Source organism: Hyperolius riggenbachi, chromosome 3, assembly GCF_040937935.1.
Source record: "Hyperolius riggenbachi isolate aHypRig1 chromosome 3, aHypRig1.pri, whole genome shotgun sequence".
Lineage (NCBI taxonomy): Eukaryota > Metazoa > Chordata > Amphibia > Anura > Hyperoliidae > Hyperolius > Hyperolius riggenbachi.
In genome coordinates this window covers 138,101,428-138,125,137 of record NC_090648.1, presented here as the reverse complement: position 1 = coordinate 138,125,137, position 23,710 = coordinate 138,101,428, and the positions used below count along the sequence as shown (strand labels likewise).

Below are 23,710 nucleotides of genomic sequence, written 5' to 3'. Positions count from 1 at the left end.
TGGGATATTTACTGAATTTTAACCGGAGGAGGTTGTGATACTGGAACGCACCACCTAATAACTTTATATTGAGACCTCAGGTGTGCACTGACTGTTGTTAATCTCTTAACTTTTAAACAAGTTTCCTAAGCGCGGCTTATAAAATTTACTTGTTGCAAAATTTAAAAATAAGGTGGCAGATGTTTACCAATCTTATACTGTAATACCTATTTTTCCACCTCTTTCATTGTTGCTGTGCAGCAAACACACTAATGTATTACAGGTTTTCAGACAGAATTGCTAACAGGCATGTCAGAATTTGGGGACTGTCCATGAACTTTGCTCCCTGGAATGGGCTGAGTCATTCTGACCCTGGTTTTGATTAGTGCTGCTCTGGAGGGTGGAGAAGCTCCTCCTCACGGGATTGGTTGGAAAGGAGGAAGCAGCTAGCTTGTGATGTGACACATCTGCAGCTGGATGCAGTGTCTGTGGATCACTCCAAGTTTGTGACTCTTTCTTCACTGACTGACCATGTCTTTCATCCCTGTACCAGCAGATTGTGACTTTCCTATCCAGAACCTGCCCTATGGAGTGTTTTCTACAGAAGATGAGGTTTGTCTTTTTCACAGGATGCATTGATCATTAACAGTCTGTATCAGTGTAGAATGCATGTGAGTTTTTGAGTAATGTTTAGCATCTTGCTAAAGTGATATCCATACTTAGAAATGTACATAAAATAGTCACATTAACTTGTTTTTACTGCATTGTATTCCACTCACTGTCACTACACACATCATCCACAAAATTAGTGATGGGAGCAAAGAACTGGCACGGTGATATATGAAACAAAAGCGAAACAAGCATAAAGGACCCCTTTTGCACTTGCAGGTCAAACCTGCGTTGCGTTACCCAATTTTACTGCACAGGGCTGCAAAAGCAATGAAAGCCTATGGAGATTTTCACACTTCTTGCATTCCATTGCAGTGCGACGGAAGTATCCGAGTGGACGCAAGCGCAGCAGCAGGTTACCACAAGCACCGTGCTTAAAGGGAAGGTCCGAGATGATTAAAAAGAAAACTACTTACCTGGGGCTTCCTCCAGCCCCTTGCAGCCGTCCTGTGCCCTCGCTGCAGCTCCGCTGGCTCTCTGTCCCCTCCGGTGCAGATGCCAACCTCGCCAGAAACAGTCCAGATGACATCAGCGCGACTCCGTAAGCTGCATGCTGAAGCGAAGGAGACATTCTGTACCGGAGGGGACGTCAGACCACTGGCGGGGAGCGGAGTTGCGGTGAGGGCACAGGATGGCTGGAGGAAGCCAGAGGTCAGTTGATTTTTGCTTTTTAACCACCTCAGACATTCCTTTTAACACACGGTGCTTGGGGTAATTGAAGTCTATGGGTGATGCAATAAGTGTAAATACCAGTGCGTCATGGTGAGCATGCGCGAACTGATGGGAATCCCAGTGATGTATTTCCTGCACAACAGGCAGTATGTCACTGAGTGGGGGGCGACGCTATCCCGCAGAGCAGGGCTGTGGAGTCGGAGCAATTTTAGGTGCCTGGAGTCGGAGTCGGGAAAAAATGCACTGACTCCGACTCCTAATGAATTTGTAACTGTAATTAAAATAGAAAATATGATAAAATGTTCTATTTCTCAGATAATAGTTCAGTCCACAAAAATGAAATAAACCAATCAATACATATCTGATTGTGACTGTACAGTATATATGTGTTCCCAGGAATCTTATATATACGAAATAACATCTATGCTGTAAGTATATAGCCTGATGTGTAGCCGTGTCACTAATAGAGATGGTCAATAAGATGGAAAAAATTCTGCACTGATGCTGGTTTATGCAAATGTTGGCACTCTCTTGGCTCATGAAATCAAATAAATTGATATGTTGTTAAAATTTGGTTTGGTGACTATGAATTAAAGGGTACCTGAGGCGAAATAAAAGAAAAGCTTTATACATACCTGGGGCTTCCTCCAGCCCCCTTCAGGCCATTCGGTCCCTCGCTGTCCTCCTCCGCCACCTGGATCTTCTGCTATGAGTCCAGGTAATTCAGCCATTCAGCACAGTCTGGCTACGTGCCGCTTCCACAGCCAGGAGCGTTCTGCACCTGCACAATAGTGCTGCGCAGGTGTAGTATGCTTCCGGCGGCGGAGTGTGTGCATGCCCACTACACCAGACTGGCTCAAGTACCTGGACTCATAGCAAAAGATCCAGGTGGCGGAGGAGGACAGCGAGGGACTGATTAGCCTGAAGGGGGCTGGAGGAAGCCCCAGGTATGTATACAACTTTAATTTCATCTGTCTCAGGTTTACTTTGTTACACAGTAGTACTATACTCTACATATGCTCTCCCCACAGAGCTGCAAGGAATCCACTGAGAATGTTGTGCACATTGAACACAGAGGTGTTGTCTATCACCCATAAACCTTGTTCAGATTGTGCATGAAGAATGTGTAATAGAGGAAGAATCTCCTCATTCCCCTGCAGTGTACCTGCACATCACTCTTACATGTACCCACAGTTACATTACCTACTGCCTGATAGATGTTATTTGTTCCGGCCTGTACCTTTTACAAGTACTCTTACCAAGGACTAGTTTTAGTCTGTTTTAGTCTAAAGGGAATAAATATAGTAGTCTCCATATCCTTCTCACTTCAGTTGTCTTGTAAAATTCCTAAGCGTTGGCAGTTAAGAGACGAATTTCACGTTACATACTGTTAATCAACAAAATTGTAATATGCAAATTAGAGGAGTCGGAGTCGAGGAGTCGGATTCGGTGGAATCCTAAACTGAGGAGTCGGAGTCGGTGGATTTTTGGACCGACTCCACAGCCCTGCCGCAGAGTCGTGAGTAAGGGTTTTTTTGTTTTTTCTTCTTAGTGCGATGTGGCGGGAGCATCGCACCGCAAAAAAACAATGTAAAACCGGCGTAAATCCACCTAAAACTGCTATTTCTACTTTTGGAGGATTCCATCGGATTACATCAGCATCTTGAGTGATTTCGTTGTTTGACTTTATGGGCCATATGCAATTCCTTTTCTCACCTGCGTTTTCTCCCAGGTGATATTTTCACAACTTTTAAATAAAATGCCTTTTAAACCAACAGCAAGCAAACAAATACGCAAAATGATTTTTATAGTACTTTTTCCATTGAAAAGTTATTTTAAATAGAAGATGAAACATTATCTCCAAGGAGAAAATTCAGGTGAAAAAATGAATTGCATATGGGCCTATGTCTCCTGTAGCTCTCGGCGCCGGGTTCTCTCTTCAGCCACTCTCTCCACTGTCCCCTCTCTCTGACTCCTGTAGCAGTGTCATGTAATGAGAGATGCTGTTGGAGGAGTCATGGAAAAGGAACACTGCTGAAGAGAGATCCTGGCACAAGAGGTGAGTAAACTACCACACTTCATGTGCCAGTCACATTACTGCAGCCGAGGGACAGGGGGCACGTGGGAGGGGAGAGGGTTTGCACTACGCCCATAGCATGCTGCTTCTTGAGGCTCTGCCTTGGGCTGGCCCTGATAAGACCAGTCTATTTCATCAGCATGGTTGCATATTGCATAGTCACTATCTGCATGGAGATTGTATGTTCTCCACCGTGTCTGCATAGGTTTCCTCTGGGCACTTCAAGCGAGGGCAAAATGGGCAAGAGGTGAGGTGAGTGCGTAGTGGCAGGGAGAGGAAGTATACAAATTGGCAAAGATAGAGAGTACAATTAGCAACATAGCAGAACAAGTGCAAGGTGGCAAGATAAAAAAAAGTGCCAAGTGGCAGAGAAAATGAGAGAGCTCAAACTAAAATAAAAGCTAATTACTACCATAATGCATCACTTTGGGTCAGTGAGTGAATCCATCGGCAGTAGTCAGCCACTGCAGCAGATGTGCCTAGATTGGTTGTTACCAATGCCCAAAATAATTTCAAAATCATGCCCAAAATTATTCTCACACTCATGGGTTCACTCATCTGCATTTCTTGTTTTTTTTTCTGAAGATAAAATCTGCTGGAAGCATAAACAGCACCTCACAAAAGTGAGGAGACTCTTCACATTTTTGTAAATATTTTATTATATCTTTTCAAGGGGCAGTACTGAAAATATGGCCAAAATCTAAAACTTAGTCTAAGTCCCGGGCCAAATTGTTTATCAAGATTTAACATTTATTGAACAGTAGCATAACTATAGTGACTGTAGGGGGAATGGATCGAGGGGCGTAACAATAGACCCTGTAAGGTATGCAGCCGCCAGGGGGCCCTGTGGGGGGAGAAGTTTCTTTTCCCTGTACTGAGAGACTGACAACTAAGGGCACAGAGAAAAAAGCTTTTTGCTCTCTGCACAATTGTTTGACTGACTGCATCTGCTCAGCCACTGATCAGGGATCATACAAACTTTTGTAGACAAAGATTTTTAGACAGTTGTTTTTTATTCAGCATGTAGCAGGCTCTTGTGTACAACACCCAGCCCCCAGGCTATTCACCCCATTCCCAAGTGCTCTGTATTATAATGATGCTGGAGAAGTCTACTGAGCCAGTTCTGCTCCATCAGAGATGGACAGAGTGAATGTAATAAGCTGAGGCTGGGGCCACACTCGTCTGTTGATTTTCTGTGTGCATTTTCTGCACACCACGTGTGTCTGTATTTGTGAAAACATGCACATTTATCACAGAAGTTAATTTAATTGATAGAGAAATGCTCCCAGTGCTTCACTTCTGCCTGTTTCTATCTGCATTGGGAAAACATCCCAAGTGTGCACTAGTCATTTGAATAGCATTGGTTCCAGGGGCGTAGCAATAGGGGGTGCAGAGGTAGCGACCGCACCGGGGCCCTTGGGCCAGAGGGGCCCCGAAGGGTCCACCCTCTATCATAGTATTAGCTCTCTATTGGTCCTGTTCTGGTAATAATCACTTCTATAGATGCTTTGAATAGTAGTAATCCTTAACACACTGTTCCCAATCCCCTTCTTGCACCTCTGACACTGTGGTTGTCCTTGGCAAGTTTTGGTGCGCTGTATCAATTGCTATGTATAAAATTCCTGGGGGGGCCCCATGTAAAACCTGCACCAGGGCCCACAGCTCCTTAGCTACACCACTGATTGGTTCTCAGTTTACCTGTGCAGAAAGCGAGGGGGGAGAGGGGACCCCAACCTAAAGTTTTGCAGGGGGGCCCAGTGATTTCTAGTTACACCCCTACATGGATCCCCACTCCTCCCACTTAGGGTAGTTGCACAGTTGAAAAGTTTTATATTTGCCTGCTCCAGGGTTGCTTTAGGTTTCCTCTAATAATCCTGACAACCACATGCTGTGTGCTGTATACCTCTGGCTCCAAATAAATGTTGCGTAATCAGGAGCTGGAAGGAAGGAAGTTTAGAACGTGCAGCTGCCAGGAAGAACGGAATAGAGAAGACACTGCACTGGAGCATATAAATATTACACTGCTTTGCTGCACTACTCTGCAATGTGGCGAGATGGTGTTGAGGGTGGGGTGGGGTGAAGTGTGTGTTTTAGCAGCCAAATGGGGGGGGGGGGGGGGTTCGTTCATACTACTTTCACAGAGGGGCTCCCATTGGTTGATGCTGCACCCAGGCTCAAACTGACAATGTTTAAACCAGAAATTGTCCTCTGGATGGGATGGCAGTGTACTGTTGTTCTCTTACTGCTTTTGATGAACATTTGAATCTCTGAAGGACCACAAAATGACAATAGGGTTGCATTCGGCCTGCAGGCCTTGTGTTTGACACCTGTGGCCTATGGGGTTGCAAAGAGTCAGACCCAACTGAATAGTACAGTCTAATCTCATTATAGTAAACTCCAAGGGACCAGAAAAAGTGGTTTAAACTATACCAGATATCTTCCTAAAAATAGCCCAGCATGCCCTGGTACATTCGCTGCTGCAAAGGAGCAACTCTGTCCTCCCAGACAAATTGCTGGTGCAGTATTCAGGCTCCTTAATAATTGCAGCCGTCACTGAATACAGGCAGCCACTCGCTTCCTGTGAGTAGCTCCGATACCTCCGTGGGTGGAACTTGCAGCACATGTCCTACAAAACTTTCTGCTCACACTTGTGCCAATTATGAAGCCTCTTTTCAAAATGCAGCCAATCATAATAAGCCACTCTCATCTATAATGTGAGTGGCTCCGATACCTCCATGGGCAGGACTTGGCATTCTACTCTTCACTTTCCTTAGTTTTCAAGCGAGTAGGCCCACTCTGATCTGTACTATAAGTGAAAGTAGCCTGTAATGCACTGCACACGCTACTAGGAGCGTAATCGCTAACAAGGGAAGAGATACCTGGGAGTGTGTACAATCCCATCGGAGGAATGTGATGATACTTTTATTGGCGATTGCAAAGTGGAAGTGGTAACACTGCATCCTCCTTTGTTTATGTTCACATTATTCCTCATTTTCCCCAGGCTGCTTATTTGTACAGCACTGTATGTCCGGCACCGGCGACATTCTTCGTGTCTTACAAATGCATCAGTTCACTTGCAGCCAGCCTGAAGATAGCAGCTGGCCATGGGTGTCACATTGACATATGATGCATTCACTAACCACTGTTTACTATATCGAGACTCAGCATCACATAGGGGCTAAAAATATGTGTACTATAAGAGAAGTTTTATGATATCAGCAGGGGCGTAACAATAGGGGATGCAGCCCCTGCAACCACGGGGGTAGGGGCCTGGGGCCCGCTCAGGGCCATTTGGGGGGGGGGCAGGAGGGGTCGCAGCATGAGGGGAGAGCATTGCACATCGGCGGGGAGGGGGGACAGTCCCCACTGGGCTCTCCTCTCAGCGCTCCCCCTCCAGTATCTATCACTGACAGGCAAAACACATACCTCCATCCACCGCTGGAGGTTCCGATCTCTAAGTGCTTCATGCTGCTTCCTGTTTAAACAGGAAAGTAGCATGAAGCACTTAGAGATCGGAGACCTCCAGCGGTGAATGGAGGTATGTGTTGCTGCCGCCGATGCCAGTGATAGATGCTGGAGGGGGAGCGCTGAAAGGAGAGCCCGAGATGAGGGGGGGGGGGGGGACTGTCCCCCCTCCCCGCTGATATCCAATACTCTACCCTCATGCTGCGACCCCTCCTGCCCCCCAAAATGGCCCTGAGCAGGCACCCTGGGGGTGGGCCATCCAAATTCTTGCAGGGGGCCCGGTGACTTCTAGTTACGCCCCTGGATATCAGAGTTTACTATATCAGGAGTTGCTCCCATAGACTTATAATGGAGATTGTCCGGGACCTGGAGAGGTAGTTTACGATATCTGAATGTTTACTATACCGAGTTTATTATAACGAGATTATACTGTATTAACTGAATAACAAAAGTACTTAATATATACGGCTTGTAAAACAGTATAAATTTTAATCGGATAAAAAGGGTGCTGCCACAGACTTAAATGTAAATTTCCACACTTTTTTTACGCTGATATTTGGTAACTGTGGCAATTATTGTAACCAAATGCGGGATATATGCGTTAATCGCAGCAATTAACCATACAGATGGCAGCTATTATTGTTTTGCACACACCATTTGTAGCCGCAGTTTGCACAGTGGACGTCATTTCTAAATATAATAGCTGCGGGCAGATAGATTTAGACATGGGGAGGTTTAGGGTAGGAACACACTAGGCAGAAGCGTTTTCCACTATATGCTATGGAAATACATATGCGATTCTGCTTAGTGCTCCTGCCCTTAGGTTTGTATGTGTGGGGGTAGAAGTATGGTTAAGATGAAGTACTGCTGGGAGTGATGGTTAAGGTTAGGCACTTCCAGCACGGAGGGGGGTGTTAAAAGCAACCCGAGGTGGGAGACCTATGGAAGCTGCCATATTTATTTCCTTTTAACCTCTTGAGTACCACGGGCTTAAACCCCCCTAAAGACCAGGCCATTTTTCACGAACTGGGCCACTGCAGCTTTAAGGCCTACCTGCAGGGCCACACAACTCAGCACAAGAGATTCCGCCCCCTTTTTTCCCCACCAACAGATATTTCTGTTGGTGGGGTCTGATCGCTCCCTCAAGGTTTGTTTATTTTTTTTACTAATATTGTTCTCCTTTTATTTTTAAATAAAAATGCTAATTTTTTTTTATTATTTTTAACACCCTCACTCCCCCCGTCAACCAATTACAGCGATCGGCTGTGATAGGCTTCATCTCCTGCAAATCACGCCTCAAGGACTTTACGCCAATCTGCGTTAGGCAGTCCTGGGGCCGGCACCGTGTGGAATGTGCATTGTTTAAAAGGAAACAAACATGTCAGCCTCCATATTCCCTTCACCTTGGGTTGGTTCCCATTAGGATCCTGAGGCCTCATTAGGATCCGGAGGCTTCCCCCTCCCGAGATGAGTACCGCCCAGGGGACGTTTTTCTCGTTAGTGTCTTTTTAAGGTTAGGCACCACCATGGGAGAGATTACCAGTTATTTTAGTATCAGAATTAACTAGTAGAATATCAGTAATTTTATCTATATTCTACTAGCGACTTTCTACTAAAACCTTTAATTTCTACCTAGAATTTGCTTCATTTACCTGTTGGCCAAGTGTGGTGGCATAAATAATAGGCTCCTTTCAGAACCACAATGAGTTTGGCCACTTGTCCAATTTGTCCCATCACTGTACACCAAATTATGCTTCCTACCCCTATTATTAGGCAATATCTATGCAATATAATATCTATGCACAGAGATGAAGCGGGCTGGAGTTGAGGCAGAATTATCTAAGGCCTAGAGGTAGAAAACAGTTTAAGGCTCCAGTCCAATTGTGCTTGATGGTTGCTTGTCCCTGAGCTATGCACCCCTGTTTTCGTGAATGTTCTGCTCAGCTACCATCTTTCTCTTTGCGGTAGAGTTAATGGCTCCTCTTTATCTTTCCTGTCTACGAAGTGTACTTGAGCAAGTCCCTGTGTCACACAGAACTTCAGGAGGGTGTCTTTTTTTCACAGTTGTCCATCTGAAAAAGTCACAATCAGCTTGTTTAGTTTCTATCCCCTCTCTGGGTGAGAGAGTGGCAATGATTACATATTTTCTGTTTTGTAGTGCCTTCACCTTGTACTTTTATGGCAACAGTCTCTGTGTGTACATCCGCCTGCAGCTCCCGCCTGAAAACAAGAGGCAAGGTCCCCCTCATACATGTTGGTTAGGTGATTTATTATTTGTTGGGCTTGAGTGGAAGTAGTGGCTTCGTGCTTCCGTACTCCTCCATGGCCAGTGCACACTCCTCAGGCTTGTTAGATTTATTTTAGTCAGAAAAGCAGGGAAATTACCAGAAGCTGAGTATTTAATTATTCTTGAAGTGGGTTCTGAAGAGTTTAGTTGTATGTGCCAAAGCGATTAAAAGATTTCTGATTCTGATTCTGAGTTGTAGAAGCCTATCCCTATTATTATTGAACAGCACAGAAAGTAGTAGTTCTTATTAAAGAACACTAGAGGGCACTACAACATAAGTAATGTCAGTGATGAGACTGCTGATACAACCACAGTAATTACTGATGACTTATACAGTTTTTTTCTTTTTTTTTTGTTGTTGTTTCAGGTTTGCTCCCAAGTCACTTAGCATACTTGTTCCGCTAAAAATATGAGGTTACTTTCAAGAGATTTTGGGGTGGGGACCTAAGAGAAGCCTGCACATTGGCATCCATGCTAACATTTATTGCAATATGCGGAACTGATGTCTCTTTTGCATGACGTTTTTAGCTGCTGTGTATGTGTGCAGGGGAGGGCATATGCTTAGCCTGTGCCTTTAAAAACGCTGTAAGGCCTCTTATGCAGCCAAGATGCTGCTTGGTTTGGAGAGCTTTCTCTTCCTCTCCCAATGCCAGTATAGAGTAGTAGTACTTTTTAAAGAACACTAGAGGGCGATACAACACAAGTAATATCAATGATGAGACTGGCGATACAACCATAGCACAGTGATTACTGAACCTACATCAGAGAGACTGGTAATGAGGGAAATGTGATGGACACTACTACTGATCTACCTCTGAAAACACTAGTGTCTTATTATTATTTAGTATTTATATAGCGCAGAGCCGCGCTGTACAGAGTATATTATCTTGTCACTTCCTCAGAGGGGCTCACAAGCTGATCCATACCATAGTTCTATGTATGTATCGTGTAGTGTATGTATCATAGTCTAGGGCCAAGTTTAGTGGGAAGCCAATTAACTTGTCTGTATGTTTTTGGGATGTGGGAGAAAACCTGAGTGCACAGAGGGGCAGACACAGGGAGAACATACATACACTGCAGATAGTGCCCTGGCTGGGATTCAAACCGGGGACCCAGCGCTGCAAGGTGAGAGTGCTAACCACTACGCCGCCATGCTGCCCATAGCCTGGTCTTAGCCATAATCCTCATCCAACAATTCCTTACTGAATAGGTAACTAGCTCCAACCATGATTTAAACCCTGGTCTCCTGTGCCATAGGTGTTATGTGTAGCCAAATACACTATCCAGCCACTCTGCAAGCATTAGACTTTTTTTTTTTTTTATATCATATGGTGTATAAGATTTAAGTATTGTTACTTTTGTACTCATACAGTACCTTAAATATTTTTATAGTGTGGGGGAAGAGTTAGAATCACCAGCTAGTTTTTGCTGAGCTTTATTTCCTGTCCCAAGTGCCACCAGTTTTTCACAGCCACAGAGCTCCATGGAGGTCCAAGGGCCAGGGAGTGAGGGGACATCTCACCAACGGGGACACAGACAGTGATGGGAAACCTCAAGTCATCCTAAAATAATTAAAAAAATCCTGCAGCAGGTCTTTAAGGCTTACTGTATGCATTATTTACAGGAAGGCAAAAAATCAACAGAATTCATAGTTATTACTGCTGCACTTGCTTCAGGCAATTATGAATTGTTTGCACAGAATAGAGGATACAAAACGGCATCAGTTTCTTAAACAAAAACAAAAAACACTTTGCTTTTTTTCACTAAAACATGCAATAAGATATTTATTTGCTAAACAATTAGCAACATTCTAAAGGTGGCCATTAACTGTCCCGTGGCCGGTTGATCCTCTACGATTTCCAAGGCAATTCATTGAAAACTATCAGTTTTGCCCATTAAGGGCTCTTACACACCAAATGCGTTGCATTACAGTAGTGGTAAAAGAAGTCGAGCCGCAACAAACTACCAAAAAGTCGCCTGCGGTACAGCACACAGCTGATCAATTTTGGGTGGCAATTTCCCCTCTATAAACGTGCAGTGCCTCTTAAAAGGTGCAAGCTTCTCTTTCTCTTGTTTTCTGGCAAACTCGCGTTGCCATTTGTTTACATTAGTGCGTCATGATGTGCGTTGATGCATAACCCACGGCAACTGTGCATTGGGTCGCAATTCACCGTTTTGTCATATTGCAATGCAGTGGGTGTGGTCTGCAAACAGAGAAAAATTTGCATTGCTATGGCAATAAAGTGACAATGCATAGGTGTGTCAGTTTCAATGCGATTTAACGCTGCTTGATGCATTTGGTGTATAAGGGACCTAACGGCCAAACTCCCGTTAACAAATCCGATCAAATGTGCTTGATCAGAAAAAATGGATTCCATTAATCTGATCTAATTGGAGAGCGGGAACTTGGCTGTCTAATGAGCATGACTGATCTTTTCCAATCGATTAGCCGTGGGATTGTAGCCCCCCCCCCCCCATGCAGCAATAAATACTTAATGAGCCTCCGGCAACATTTTCTAACCTTTGTGTAGCTCCTGGCGGCATTCCGGCATCCACTGTGCACGGCTCCTGGATACTTTCACGGAGAATGCCGGAAAGCCGCCAAGTTCTACAGGAGGGTTATAAACCTTCGCTGGAGGCTCGGTGCGTATATTAATCAGTGCAAAAACCCCAGAACTTTTAGTCACCATTATCCCATCAGGCATGCTGGTTAGTTGAGACTTCCGTTTGCCTAAGTTCTGGTTAAAGGGGACTTTGCCTTAGTCAAGATTATTGAAAAGTAATTCTGACTACCATCGTACACTCACAGAATTACAATAGTCTACCATGCACTTAACAATGTATATAAACATACTCCAAAACAAAATCAAGAGGATAGAAATATCTATTACAGGTTACACAATTATCTTAGATGTTTTTTTACATCTGAAAAGAAAAAGCTTTTATATAATCAACTAAAATTAATGTGGCCCATAAGGAAATACTGTATTTTTTGGACTATAAGACTCGCTTTTTATGCCCAATAGTGGGGGGAAAAAAGTCGCGGCTTCTTATAGTCCAAATGCAGGGAGTTCCTGACTTGTGAACGCCCTGCCAATACGAACCTCCAAACCGCTGCAATGTCGGGGACTCCCTGCAGAGGAGGACACAGGGGGACAAACAGAGGACACAAAGGGGCATAGAAGACACAAGGAGGACATTGCTGGACACAAGGGGGACAGAAGAGATCACAGGGGACAAACGGAGTACACGGGGATACAAAGGGGCATAGAGGACACAAGGGGGCACACAAAGGGGCTTAGTGGAGGACAGAGGCGGACACATAGGGAACACAGGAGGACAGAGGCGGACACAGGGAGACACTAGAGTTACAAGGGGACATAAGGTACTAAGGGGGCATAATCCACAAGATGCCCCTTCACCATGGATGCACCAGGCTTAGTATATACATTTTCTTCCCCTGGGTTTTGTGCTAAACCTAGGAGCGTCTTACAGTCCAAAAATAATGTAAGTGGAGACACAGATGATATAGCAGGAAGGCATGAAGAGTTACAAGTCCCAGGCGCATGCGCGGCAGCTCCAGGATGGCCGCTTAGAGAGAGAGCTCCGTCCGGGTCCCACGCTGATTCCGCCGCCATAAGCACCCCCTCCGCTACCGAAGCGCGGCGCCGGCAGAGAACAGCAGGCGAACACCCACCCGAACAGATGGCAGCCAAATCAGGCCCTAAAGCTTCCACACAAGCGGGCTCCATGGACCGCTATGTCCGCCAGCCGCAGATCCAAGATGGCGCCGACCACGCCGAGTCCTCCGCACCTGCCTCCTCTCCACAAACCCTGTCACAGCAGCTACAGCCTGGTTCAGTCCCCCAAGCCACAGAGGACCCACCGCTGACAGCTGCAATGCTAGAGGTAACTTTAGATAGACATTACCGTACCCTCCACGAGTCCCTTCAGCAAGTTATTCTCTCTGCTCTCAAGGATCTTAAAGGGGAAATCACAGCAATTGGGGAACGTACTAATACTCTGGAGGAGAAAATGGATGCCCTAGCTATTAAGCAGCATGATATAGAAGATGAGCAGCGCATTATACAAAATGACTTAAAAGCTATAAGAACTGCGCAGGAGGACAGTGAAAACAGGGATAGGAGGCAGAATATTAGGATTAAAGGCATGTCTATGTCAGTCACATCGGATCTACTGTTACCACATCTCACTGAATTATATAAATCAATAGTGCCAGACCAGCCAGATGAGTTCTGGCGAATGGATCGTGCCCACAGATCCCTGGGGGAGAGACAAGCGACTGCAAGACGCCCTAAAGATGTCATAATCAAGCTACACTATTATGAGGCGAAAGATGCCATAATGCGTGCCTTGCGTAATACCCCCAAAGTGTCATTTAAAGGGGACGATCTATCTATTTACAATGACTTGTCCTTAATTACGCTGGCCAAAAGAAGGGCCTTTAAACCAGTCACGCAACTTTTATCTGATGCCAAAATACCATACAAGTGGGGATTTCCTTTCCGCCTTATGGTCACCAGACATGGTGCTCATTTTACTCTATCCGACTTGGATGACGCCCCCCTCTTCCTGAAACAGATGGGCCTCCGCCCACCTCAATCACTATCTGCCCAGCACCTCTCATCCCCCTCCGCCAGATCCCCACCACGTAAGATACGCCACGTCTCTGAATGGTCCAAAACTTCGATTCGCAGCCTTACTTACCCTGATAATTCTAACGAGATGGAAGCCCTTCCGAGCTGAACTCATACCCATAGGGGGCTTGCCTCCCTGGCTTGACTTTCACTATACCTGAGGAGGCCCCAACTGCCTGATTGCTAAAACAAACAGAGTTTACATTTATAATAGAAGTAATTCTGTTCTCTCACCTCCGTACCTGACCCAGGACTGGACGTCGAACTCTAAGAGGTTTCTTTTGGACTCCCTCATGTACCTCCAGAAGGTAACTTGTGAGACTACATGGCCCCTTCGGGGATCATGTACCCTCCAGTACTTTCACCTTTTACAACTACTTTTAGTTGTCCTCACTTATTGCCACAAACTGCACAGTGGCCGCCGTACATATGATATTATCTGGTTAATTTGGTTTTGTGCATTTAGATTATATACTTGTTCTTATATTTGTTTCTCTCTTTTCTCATATCTCTACTATACTTTCCTTTTATGCCAGAAGGTTGCCATACTGGTTAGCGGTAAAGAATATATCTTAGATAATGGTTAAGCTATATACACTAAATGTTAAGGGCCTTAATGCACCTCAAAAGAGAATGTCCCTTGCGAAAGACTTGCGGAGACTTGACATAGACCTAGCTTTCCTCCAGGAGACACACTTAACTCCTAAAGACTCCACACGTCTCCATAGTAGATATTACTCCGAAGTATACCTAGCCTCTGGTCCTAAAAAACGTGCAGGAGTTGCAATATTGTGTAAAAAAGATTTACCCTTAAAGATAGACAAAACTATAAGTGATGTCAAAGGGCACTACCTAATACTCATAGGCTCCCTCGCAGGTAAACCAATTACTTTAGCGAATGTTTATGTCCCAAATACACAACAAATCGATTTTCTATCCGCCTTTTTTACTAAACTCCAAAAACATACCAAGGGAACTCTTATCCTGGGAGGGGACTTCAACCTGGCTTTTTCCTCTACCAAAGATAGAAGTAAAACTACTACCCCTTCCACCTCTGCCCTGCATGAACGCAACTCTCGTAAATTTCGAGTACTGCTCCGAAAGCATAGTCTACTTGACCTTTGGAGGATAGCCAACCCAACTGCTACAGATTTCACTTTTTTCTCCCCACCACATGCATCACACTCACGCATAGATTATTTCTTTGCAAAAGCCCATCTCCTACCTATCCTAATTGACTCAGTAATAACCCCCTCAGCCTGGACTGACCATCAAGCAGTCACTATAGATCTTGACTGGTTATCCAATCCACACAAACCTCTACATTGGAGGCTAAACGAATCCTTATTAAAGGACAGCACACTCATCGCTGACTGCCTAGAGGAACTACAAACATTCTTCAAAATAAACACTGACTCAGTAACTTCATTTGGCTTAGTATGGGAATCACATAAAGCCTTTATTAGAGGCTTTTTCATAGCAAGGGGTTCTCGGAAAAAACATAACACCTCAAAAAAACTGACCGAATTAAATGCTTCACTTACAAGGGCAATTAACGCCTACAAGCACCAACCGACACAAGATCACTTCTCTACCATACAACAACTCAAACTTGACATCCGTTCCCTACAATCCTCTCAACTTGAGAAGAGCCTGAAATGGAATAGGCAGCTGTTCTTCGAAAGAGGCAATAAACCGCACACTATACTAGCCCGAAAACTTAACCCGCAGAGTGTTCAACGAACTATTTACGCTATGAAAGACACCCAGGATGTTACCCATTACGACCCTGCTAAGATAGCGAGCGTATTTGCCTCCTTTTATGAACAGCTGTACAAGCTACCAGACCCCTCAGCTAACCCACAATATTCAGAAAAAGTATCTTCTTTTTTAGAACAGCTCAACCTTCCTAAATTAACAGAGGAAGACCGTAAGGTACTCAACTCCCCCATAACTACAGCTGAAATGTTGGAGGTCCTTAAAAAACTGCCCTCTTCCAAATCCCCGGGCCCAGATGGCCTTCCCTACTCCTACTATAAACTGTTCCAATCGATCCTCATTCCCCACCTAACAACTGTGGCCAACAAAATTATGACAGGTGAAAGCTCACCCACGTCCATACTTAACTCTCTCATCACAGTTTTACCCAAAGACGGTAAAGACCCCCAACTTCCACAAAGTTATCGCCCCATTTCCCTCCTAAACTCTGACCTAAAAATAATTACAAAAACCATAGCCAACCGTCTAAATCCTATCCTAGTTAGACTCATAAATAACGACCAAGTCGGTTTTATTTTAGGTCGCCAAGCGGGGGATAACACTCGCAGAGCTATTAATCTTATATCTTTGATGAATAAATCAGACAAACCTTCTCTGCTTCTAAGTTTAGATGCAGAGAAGGCCTTTGATAGACTTCACTGGTCCTTCCTTTTTAAAGTCCTCGAACACCAGGGTTTCCTAGGCCCCTTCCTCCACCTAGTTAAATTTCTTTACTCATCCCCAACGGCCTTAATAAAACTTCCTTTCGCTCCCTCCAAACCCTTCCAAATATATAATGGGACAAGGCAGGGCTGCCCCCTTTCCCCACTCCTCTTTGCGCTCAGCATAGAGCCTCTCGCTGCGGCTATCAGGCAGAACGTCAATATAAGAGGCATTGTACATGGTAAACATGAATATAAAATCTCCCTATTTGCAGATGACATCCTATTGTCCATAATGAGCCCATTAACCTCACTCCCGGCCTTACATGATACTCTAAACTTATATGAATCTTTATCAGGATTTAGATTAAACCAAGACAAAACAGAGGCTCTACCTATAAAAATACCTCCAAGCCTTCTCACTTCCTTACAGACATATTTCCCTTATAAGTGGCAGACACATTCTATAAAATACTTAGGAATTCACCTCACCCCCAATTATAATACCCTATATAAGTGCAACTTCACTCCCCTTATTCAACGGATCTTACAGGACCTACACAAATGGACGGCATATAAAATCTCCTGGCTAGGCCGGATCTATGCTCTAAAAATGAATATCCTACCCAGAATACTGTACTTATTCGAAACCTTACCAGTCCTTGTCCCATCCTCTCAACTGACGTCTCTACAAGCGGCATTCCATAAATTTGTTTGGAATTATAAACGACCGAGAGTCCATAAAAACATTCTTAACTCTCCTAGGGAGCAAGGTGGCCTGGGATTACCACTCCTACGCTACTACTATTACGCTGCTCATTTACGTCAGCTGTCAGAATGGTCCAACCTCAGAGTACATACAAAATGGGGTCTTATTGAAGCGACCAGTATGCTACCCATCTCCCTAGCTTCTTTACTCTGGTCTCATACCACACCAAAAATTCAACAACAGCATTTACTCCCCACCATCAAATTTACTTTACACATCTGGAGAATTGTGGCCCCGTTGGGTAGGCTGAAGTCATCCCCCTCTCCTTTGCTACCAATATTGGGAAACCCCAACTTCACTCCAGGGCTCTCCAAGTCCTTCATGAACACCTGGTTCACATTAGGCTATTTTAACCTCAGCAATTGGATCCACCCCCTCACAGGGAAAGTGTACACTAGATCGCAGCTCGAAGACAAAATTAACTTTAATATGCAGCGGACCATGGAATATAATCAGATTACCCATTTTATAAACTCAATTGTCCACAAACCCTTAACTACCCCTTTTTTCTCCCCCTTTGAGAGACTATGTAACCGTAATGGACATCAAAAGGGCTTAATTTCGCAAATCTATATAATCTTAATGACCAAATCGGGAACATGGACCCCAGATCACCCATACATGTCAAAATGGTCATCTTCATTGTCCACACCCATAACAATGGAAGATTGGGGAAAGATTTGGGAAAACGCCAAACACTCCTCACTATGTATACAAATTAGAGAAAATATCTATAAAATTTTGTTTCGCTGGTATCTTACCCCAGAAATACTGTCTAAAGTATACCCTGGTACTTCGGACTTATGCTGGAGGGGCTGTAATGAAGTAGGAACGTTAGAACATATCTTCTGGCTGTGTCCCTTGTTGACCCCCCTGTGGTCCAAGGTCCAAGAAATCATTACCTCAAATACGGGCGTCACAATACCACTTGACCCCCTATACACGATTCTGGGCAAACCTCTCCCAAAGGTGAACAGATACACAAATCGCCTGATTAACCATATACTAACGGCAACCAGATTAACTATTGCCTCCTCTTGGAAAAATATAGCCCCCCCAGATATCTCTGAAGTCATTCTTAAGGTCAATTGGACCAGGTCCATGGAAGAATTAACTGCATCCTTAAGGGACACCAAAAACAACTTCCATAAAATTTGGGATTCATGGCCCTACTCATCCCCTATCTTCCAACCCCCATAACTTCATAACTTCACACCCTCCTCTACATGTTGCAAGCTGAATCAAAGATGGACATCGTGACTCCAACAGGACACTTTCTTGACTATCCAGCATGAGGCCCTGACTTGAACACCTCTCTATTGTCTAATATATGATGTACGACGACTGTAGCTATGGCTAACCTTCAATTTCTTTCTAGAACGACCACTTTTCTTTTTTTTTATATACCTCATATCTCTACTAATTAACCACTACCCTTTTTCTTCGTTACCTAGTTATAGTTATACCTCTCTAATAAGAAACCATAAGTTTCATTGGATTTCAGTTATACAAGAACTTTGAGCTACTCAATTCTCATGGATAGAGAACTAAGCATATATAGTCAAGATAAACGAGCTGTATTAGTTAACCATTACTATGTTGTTATCCGATTGATAAACTATAATTGTAAATCTTAGAACTTTTTATACAATATCACCTAAGTCCAAATACTCTTGCTATATCCTGTTATATGGTTTTGGCTTGTAGCATAATACATCCTGTTATAATGTCTGATTGAAAATCAATAAAAAAAGTATGACAAAAAAAAGAGTTACAAGTCCCAAGCAGGACTGAGGAGAACTGCTAAAAAAAAAAACAATATATCATACAGGGCCGCTGTCAGGAATTGTTGGGGCAGCTACAGCCATTCTGAGATTTACCAGAAAAACTTGATTTGTTTACAAATGATTATTAGAATAGGTCAGTGTTCTGAAACAACAAATGATGTGGCTAAAAGTACAGAATGGCTAAAGAATCAAAGTCGCTCTCTTCAGGGATGACCGCTGTCTGCTGTGTGTGGTGCTGAAAGAAAAAACAAGCCTGCAGCAAATGTCAGAAGAAACCTGGACCTCAGACCACACGACTGTTTAAAAAACAAACACAAGTTACAACTAGGTTGTCTCTTGATACTTGAAAAAGCTAGAGTGATATGAGAAAAAGCCTTTATAACAGAATACAATTCAAAGTGAACCCGAGGTGAAAGTAAACCCATGAGAAACAATTTTATTTATCCTCCTACTTCTAGATATCCCATAGTTTTATTTTATCTTTAAACATTTATTTACAAAATAGATTGAATGTTTTGATATCCCTGCTCAGTGGCAGCCTATTAAGTGTCCCTAAATGAAAACACATGAACTATTGGCCGTTTTCTACCCCCCCCCCCCCTCCCCCGCCCTCAGAAGTTGTATTCTGCAAAGAAAGTTTATATGGCTGTAATTTGCTTATCAGTGATGGTTACTATATTCCCGAAACAAGGTACCAACAAGACAGAAGCTGTCACTTTCTAAAAATTAACTCTTTCAGGCAGCAAAATAAAACAAGTTAACCACTTCGCCATATCTGGACGCATATATCCGTCCAGATAGGCAGTGGTGCTGCAGCCGTGTGGTGCGCGTGATCGGGCGCGCGCTCCTGCTGCCTCCCGCTGCCCCCGATCAGTGAATGGGAATATAATTCCCATTCACCGATCTAAATCCCCGGCAGAAATACCGACGCTTTCTCATCAGAGAGCGTGGTATTTCTGCCCCCAGGAAACTTCTTCTCTTCTTTTTAGTTCCTAGATGCAACATCGTTCGCATCTAGGAATTTTTTGAATGTGGCCATCTTGTGGCCAAATAGTAAACTGCACCCACATACCTGTACTGAATAAAAAAATACATTACATTACATCTAAAATTGGCTATTTACCTCCCAAACTAAAATTACCCAAATACAGTTTTGTATTAAAAAAAAAATAAAAAAAATTACAATTAAAAAAAAAAAAAAACTACATAAATAGTTACCTAAGGGTCTGAACTTTTTAAATATACATGTCAAGAGAGTATCTTATAAATTTTTTTTAAATTATAAGCTTGTAAATAGTGATGGACGCAAATTGAAAAAATGCACCTTTATTTCTAAATAAAATATCGGCGCCATAAATTGTGATAGGGATGTAATTTAAATGGTGTAATAAGCGGGACAAATGGGCACATAAAATGCATGGGTTTTAATTACTGTAGCATGTATTAATTTTAAACTATAATGGCCAAAAACTGAGAAATAATGATTTTTTTCCATTTCTATCTTAATCTTCCTGTTAAAATGTATTTACAGTAAAGTGGCTCTTAGCAAAATGTACTACCTAAAGAAAGCCTAATTAGTGGCGGAAAAAACGAGATATAGATCAATTAATTTTGATAAGTAGCGATAAAGTTATTAGCGAATGAATGGGAGGTGAACATTGCTCGGATGCATAAGATTTTCGAAGCTGTAGGCTGAAGTGGTTAAACAGCCTGGTTAATGATATATTTTGCACTGTACATTCACATGTTTATCTCATCATCTCACATGTCGCATCGGGTACACTTTAAAGAGTATGGAGAGTTTGATGCAGAGTTATGTGGAGTGAGGAATCTTGGCTCGAGTTGCAGTTACTGCTGCATCATTGTTAGCTATTGCTGGCTTCATCTCCAGTATTTTTATACTAGAAGCCATTCACTTATGCTTATGAATGGCTTTCTTTATAACTGCACTTTCCTAAGAACAGGGCCGGGCCGAGGCATAGGCTGGAGAGGCTCCAGCCTCAGGGCGCAGTGTAGGAGGGGGCGCACAATTCATTCAGCTGTCATTCCTAATTGTGTTTGAAGCAGAAAGAAATAAGAAAAGGGGATACATAGCAGTGACTGCAAGCCAGATAGCTAGATATTAAGGTGTTGGGGAGGTTGTGGGCCCTGTGGCACCTCTTAGTCTAATAGCAATCAGTGTGTGACGGCTGGGGTGGAAGGGATGGAGGGACGCACTTTGGTGTCTCAGCCTTGGGTGCTGGAGGACCTTGTCCCGCCTCTGCCTAAGAATACCACAATAAATGCTGAGTAAAGGGCATTAATGTCACAACAAAATATGGGGGCAAATTACTACTGCATTTATTGTAATTTTATAAACTGTCCCTTTAGTAAATAATATCTTAGTTGTATGGTCTCCATTTTACACTGCTTATTGTACCCTATTCTAAATATATTTTGTTATATGAGATGATTTGATTGCATGGGCATGGGAATGGTCTCCTATCAGGATACATGCCTACAGCAAAAAGCAAGTAAATCTTCTTGGACAACCATAATCCTTTTTTTTATTTCTTTTTTTCCTCAGCCTGCACCTCGGATAGGAGTTGCCATTGGAGACCAAATCTTAGATCTGAGGGTCATCAGGCATCTCTTCAATGGACCGTTCTTGTCCGGACACCAGGATGTGTTTAATGAGGTTTAGTATAATGCTGAAAAAACTGACTTCCCTTTGACAATACTCTAAATAAACAGAGAGTATGATGAGTATTCAAACAATATATAGTGACTGGATGATGTTAGTATTATTTTAATGATTACAGATTTATATAGTGCCTTGGTTACAATGATACAATCTATAATCATAATTGCATGCTACAAACAAGAGCAATATAAATAATATATGTTGTTATATAGCTTACCGGGTAGGAGATGCATAGCATAAAAGTCATGGTAATATACAGCAATATGCAGGGCGCAAATAAAACTTCAAGCGATTGTGGTACTTTGCGCGGGAGTCGTTAGGATCTTAAAGATCCGATCCGCTGTGTCGGCCATTATCTCTGCGGGACGATCGTGTGATCGTGCACCTGTACCCACGTCACAAGATCGCGGAAAAGACCGCTTGTCGCTCAAAAAAAATCGTCTGTCATTTCGAAAATCGTCAGAAAAATCACTAGGTGGGTACGGGCCTTCAGACAGGCTGTGCTGCATTAAAATAATGTTTTTTTGCCTACTATAGGCAACTCTGAATAGCTTTATGTCCCTTGGTCACAATGCATGGAAGGAGGCCCGGCATGTTCTTCAAAGGCTGCTGTCAGCATCTGAAGCTACTCTCCGGGACAACAAGGAGCTGCGTGCCAGGTGAGCGGGGCCTGCGACTATTTACACTCAGTATTTGCCTGTCCTATGTACTACCGGTCACCAGGGGCTTCTGTTTACTTGTGTTTTGGGTCAGTGAACTCAATTACTTCCTTGACAGCCCAATCCTAAAGTCATGGCTGTTTCTGCAGCATGGCATGTGGTATGTCTGAAGTATGGTCACATGATTGATTAATCCGCTGTCTGTATCCTACACTGATGTCAGCGGAAGAGCAAGGTGTTTTACAGGTCAGATAAGCACTTCAGATAATGTTAAAAAATGAACAAGAACTGAAGAAAACATATTCCTTGTCTGCTTTACGTGTGCCTGAGTGGGAAAATACCGTATTTACTGTAAGTTAAATAACAAAACCAACAAGTTGAAGATTTTCCTTTTCATCTCTGCTATTTAGTCAGTAATGGGAGTGGCGTATTAGTGATTTCGCCTTTAGAGAACTGCATCCTGTCACTTCCCACTCAGAGCCATGGAAGTGATGTGAAAACACGAATTAAGCCAGGCGACTCGCATGAGAAGCCTCAGGGTGCTAATGCAGGAAAGGTGTCCATAGGAATCGTGCTGCACCAGGAACACTAAATGCAGGCCATGATTAATTGCTAGGGGAACGAGAAAAACAGTCCACTCGGACACCTTTGATCAAGAGGCCCATTGTTATGCAGAGAAATCTTGTTGTTTGTCGCAATCAGCGTATTACGGTTATCTCCTTATAGCAGGGAAGGAAATAAAAGAACAAATCCGAGGGCTTACTGTGGGAATCAAAACAGCTTTCCATTAAACAGCTTTTTGTGCTCAAGACTCCTTGTCCCTCTTAAAGCTGAATGTCAGTTAGACAGCTAAATATATGGCTGACAGAAACATGAGGGAAATTGTCTTTACATAAAAAGATGGAAGACCACCATATATTATAACATGTGGCCCCCAGATCAGATAGATGATTTATATCTGACTGATACCAATAATTTATTTGGACAAGGCCATACAGTATATCCCCCTCGACGATTTGTGTTCCAGCAATAAATTACTGAACGTTAACTAAAAGGGCCTACATTTTTTTTTTTTTTTAATCACATTGAGAGGGGTTTGTGCAATAAACTGCGTTAAAGCAAACCTCAAGTGAAAAAATTGTGATATAATGTATTGTATGTGTAGTACAGCTAAGAACTACTGTAGAACATTAGTAGCAAAGAAAAGAGCCTCATATTGTTTTTCAGTGCAGGAAGAGTTACAAAAACTTATCTAAAAGTTATCTATGCAAAAGAGCTTTTCTGATCTATTTGACCCACTGGGGACAAATATAGTCCTGTTTTCTGAAGCACTTAAACAGCTTGAGATTAGGTTTTACTGCAGAAAGTTCAAAGGGTCATTATTTCTGCTTTGTTTTATAGCTTAAAAAACGGAGAGTTTTAAAACTGCAACAGTGACAATATGATGCAACATTATTAAAAAATGTATAACTAAAAATAAAAATACCTGACTCTTTGCTACTAATGTTCTATTCATTATCTGTATTACACATACAACTTATTATATTATGAGGGCTTTTTTTTTCATTTCAGGCTTGCTTTAAGC

General features: G+C 43.1%; 1 protein-coding gene across 1 annotated transcript in view; it reads left to right on the top strand.

Annotated features, from left to right (window-relative positions):
* Positions 1-436: 436 nt before the first annotated feature.
* Positions 437-23,710, top strand: part of FAH (fumarylacetoacetate hydrolase) — a 62,117-nt gene continuing 38,843 nt past the window's right edge. Inside the window, exons 1-3 of the mRNA XM_068272420.1 lie at positions 437-591; positions 21,350-21,460; positions 22,004-22,125. Of these exons, the coding sequence (XP_068128521.1) occupies positions 511-591; positions 21,350-21,460; positions 22,004-22,125 (314 nt within the window). The 5' untranslated portion in view covers positions 437-510. The remainder of the gene's footprint in view (positions 592-21,349; positions 21,461-22,003; positions 22,126-23,710) is intronic.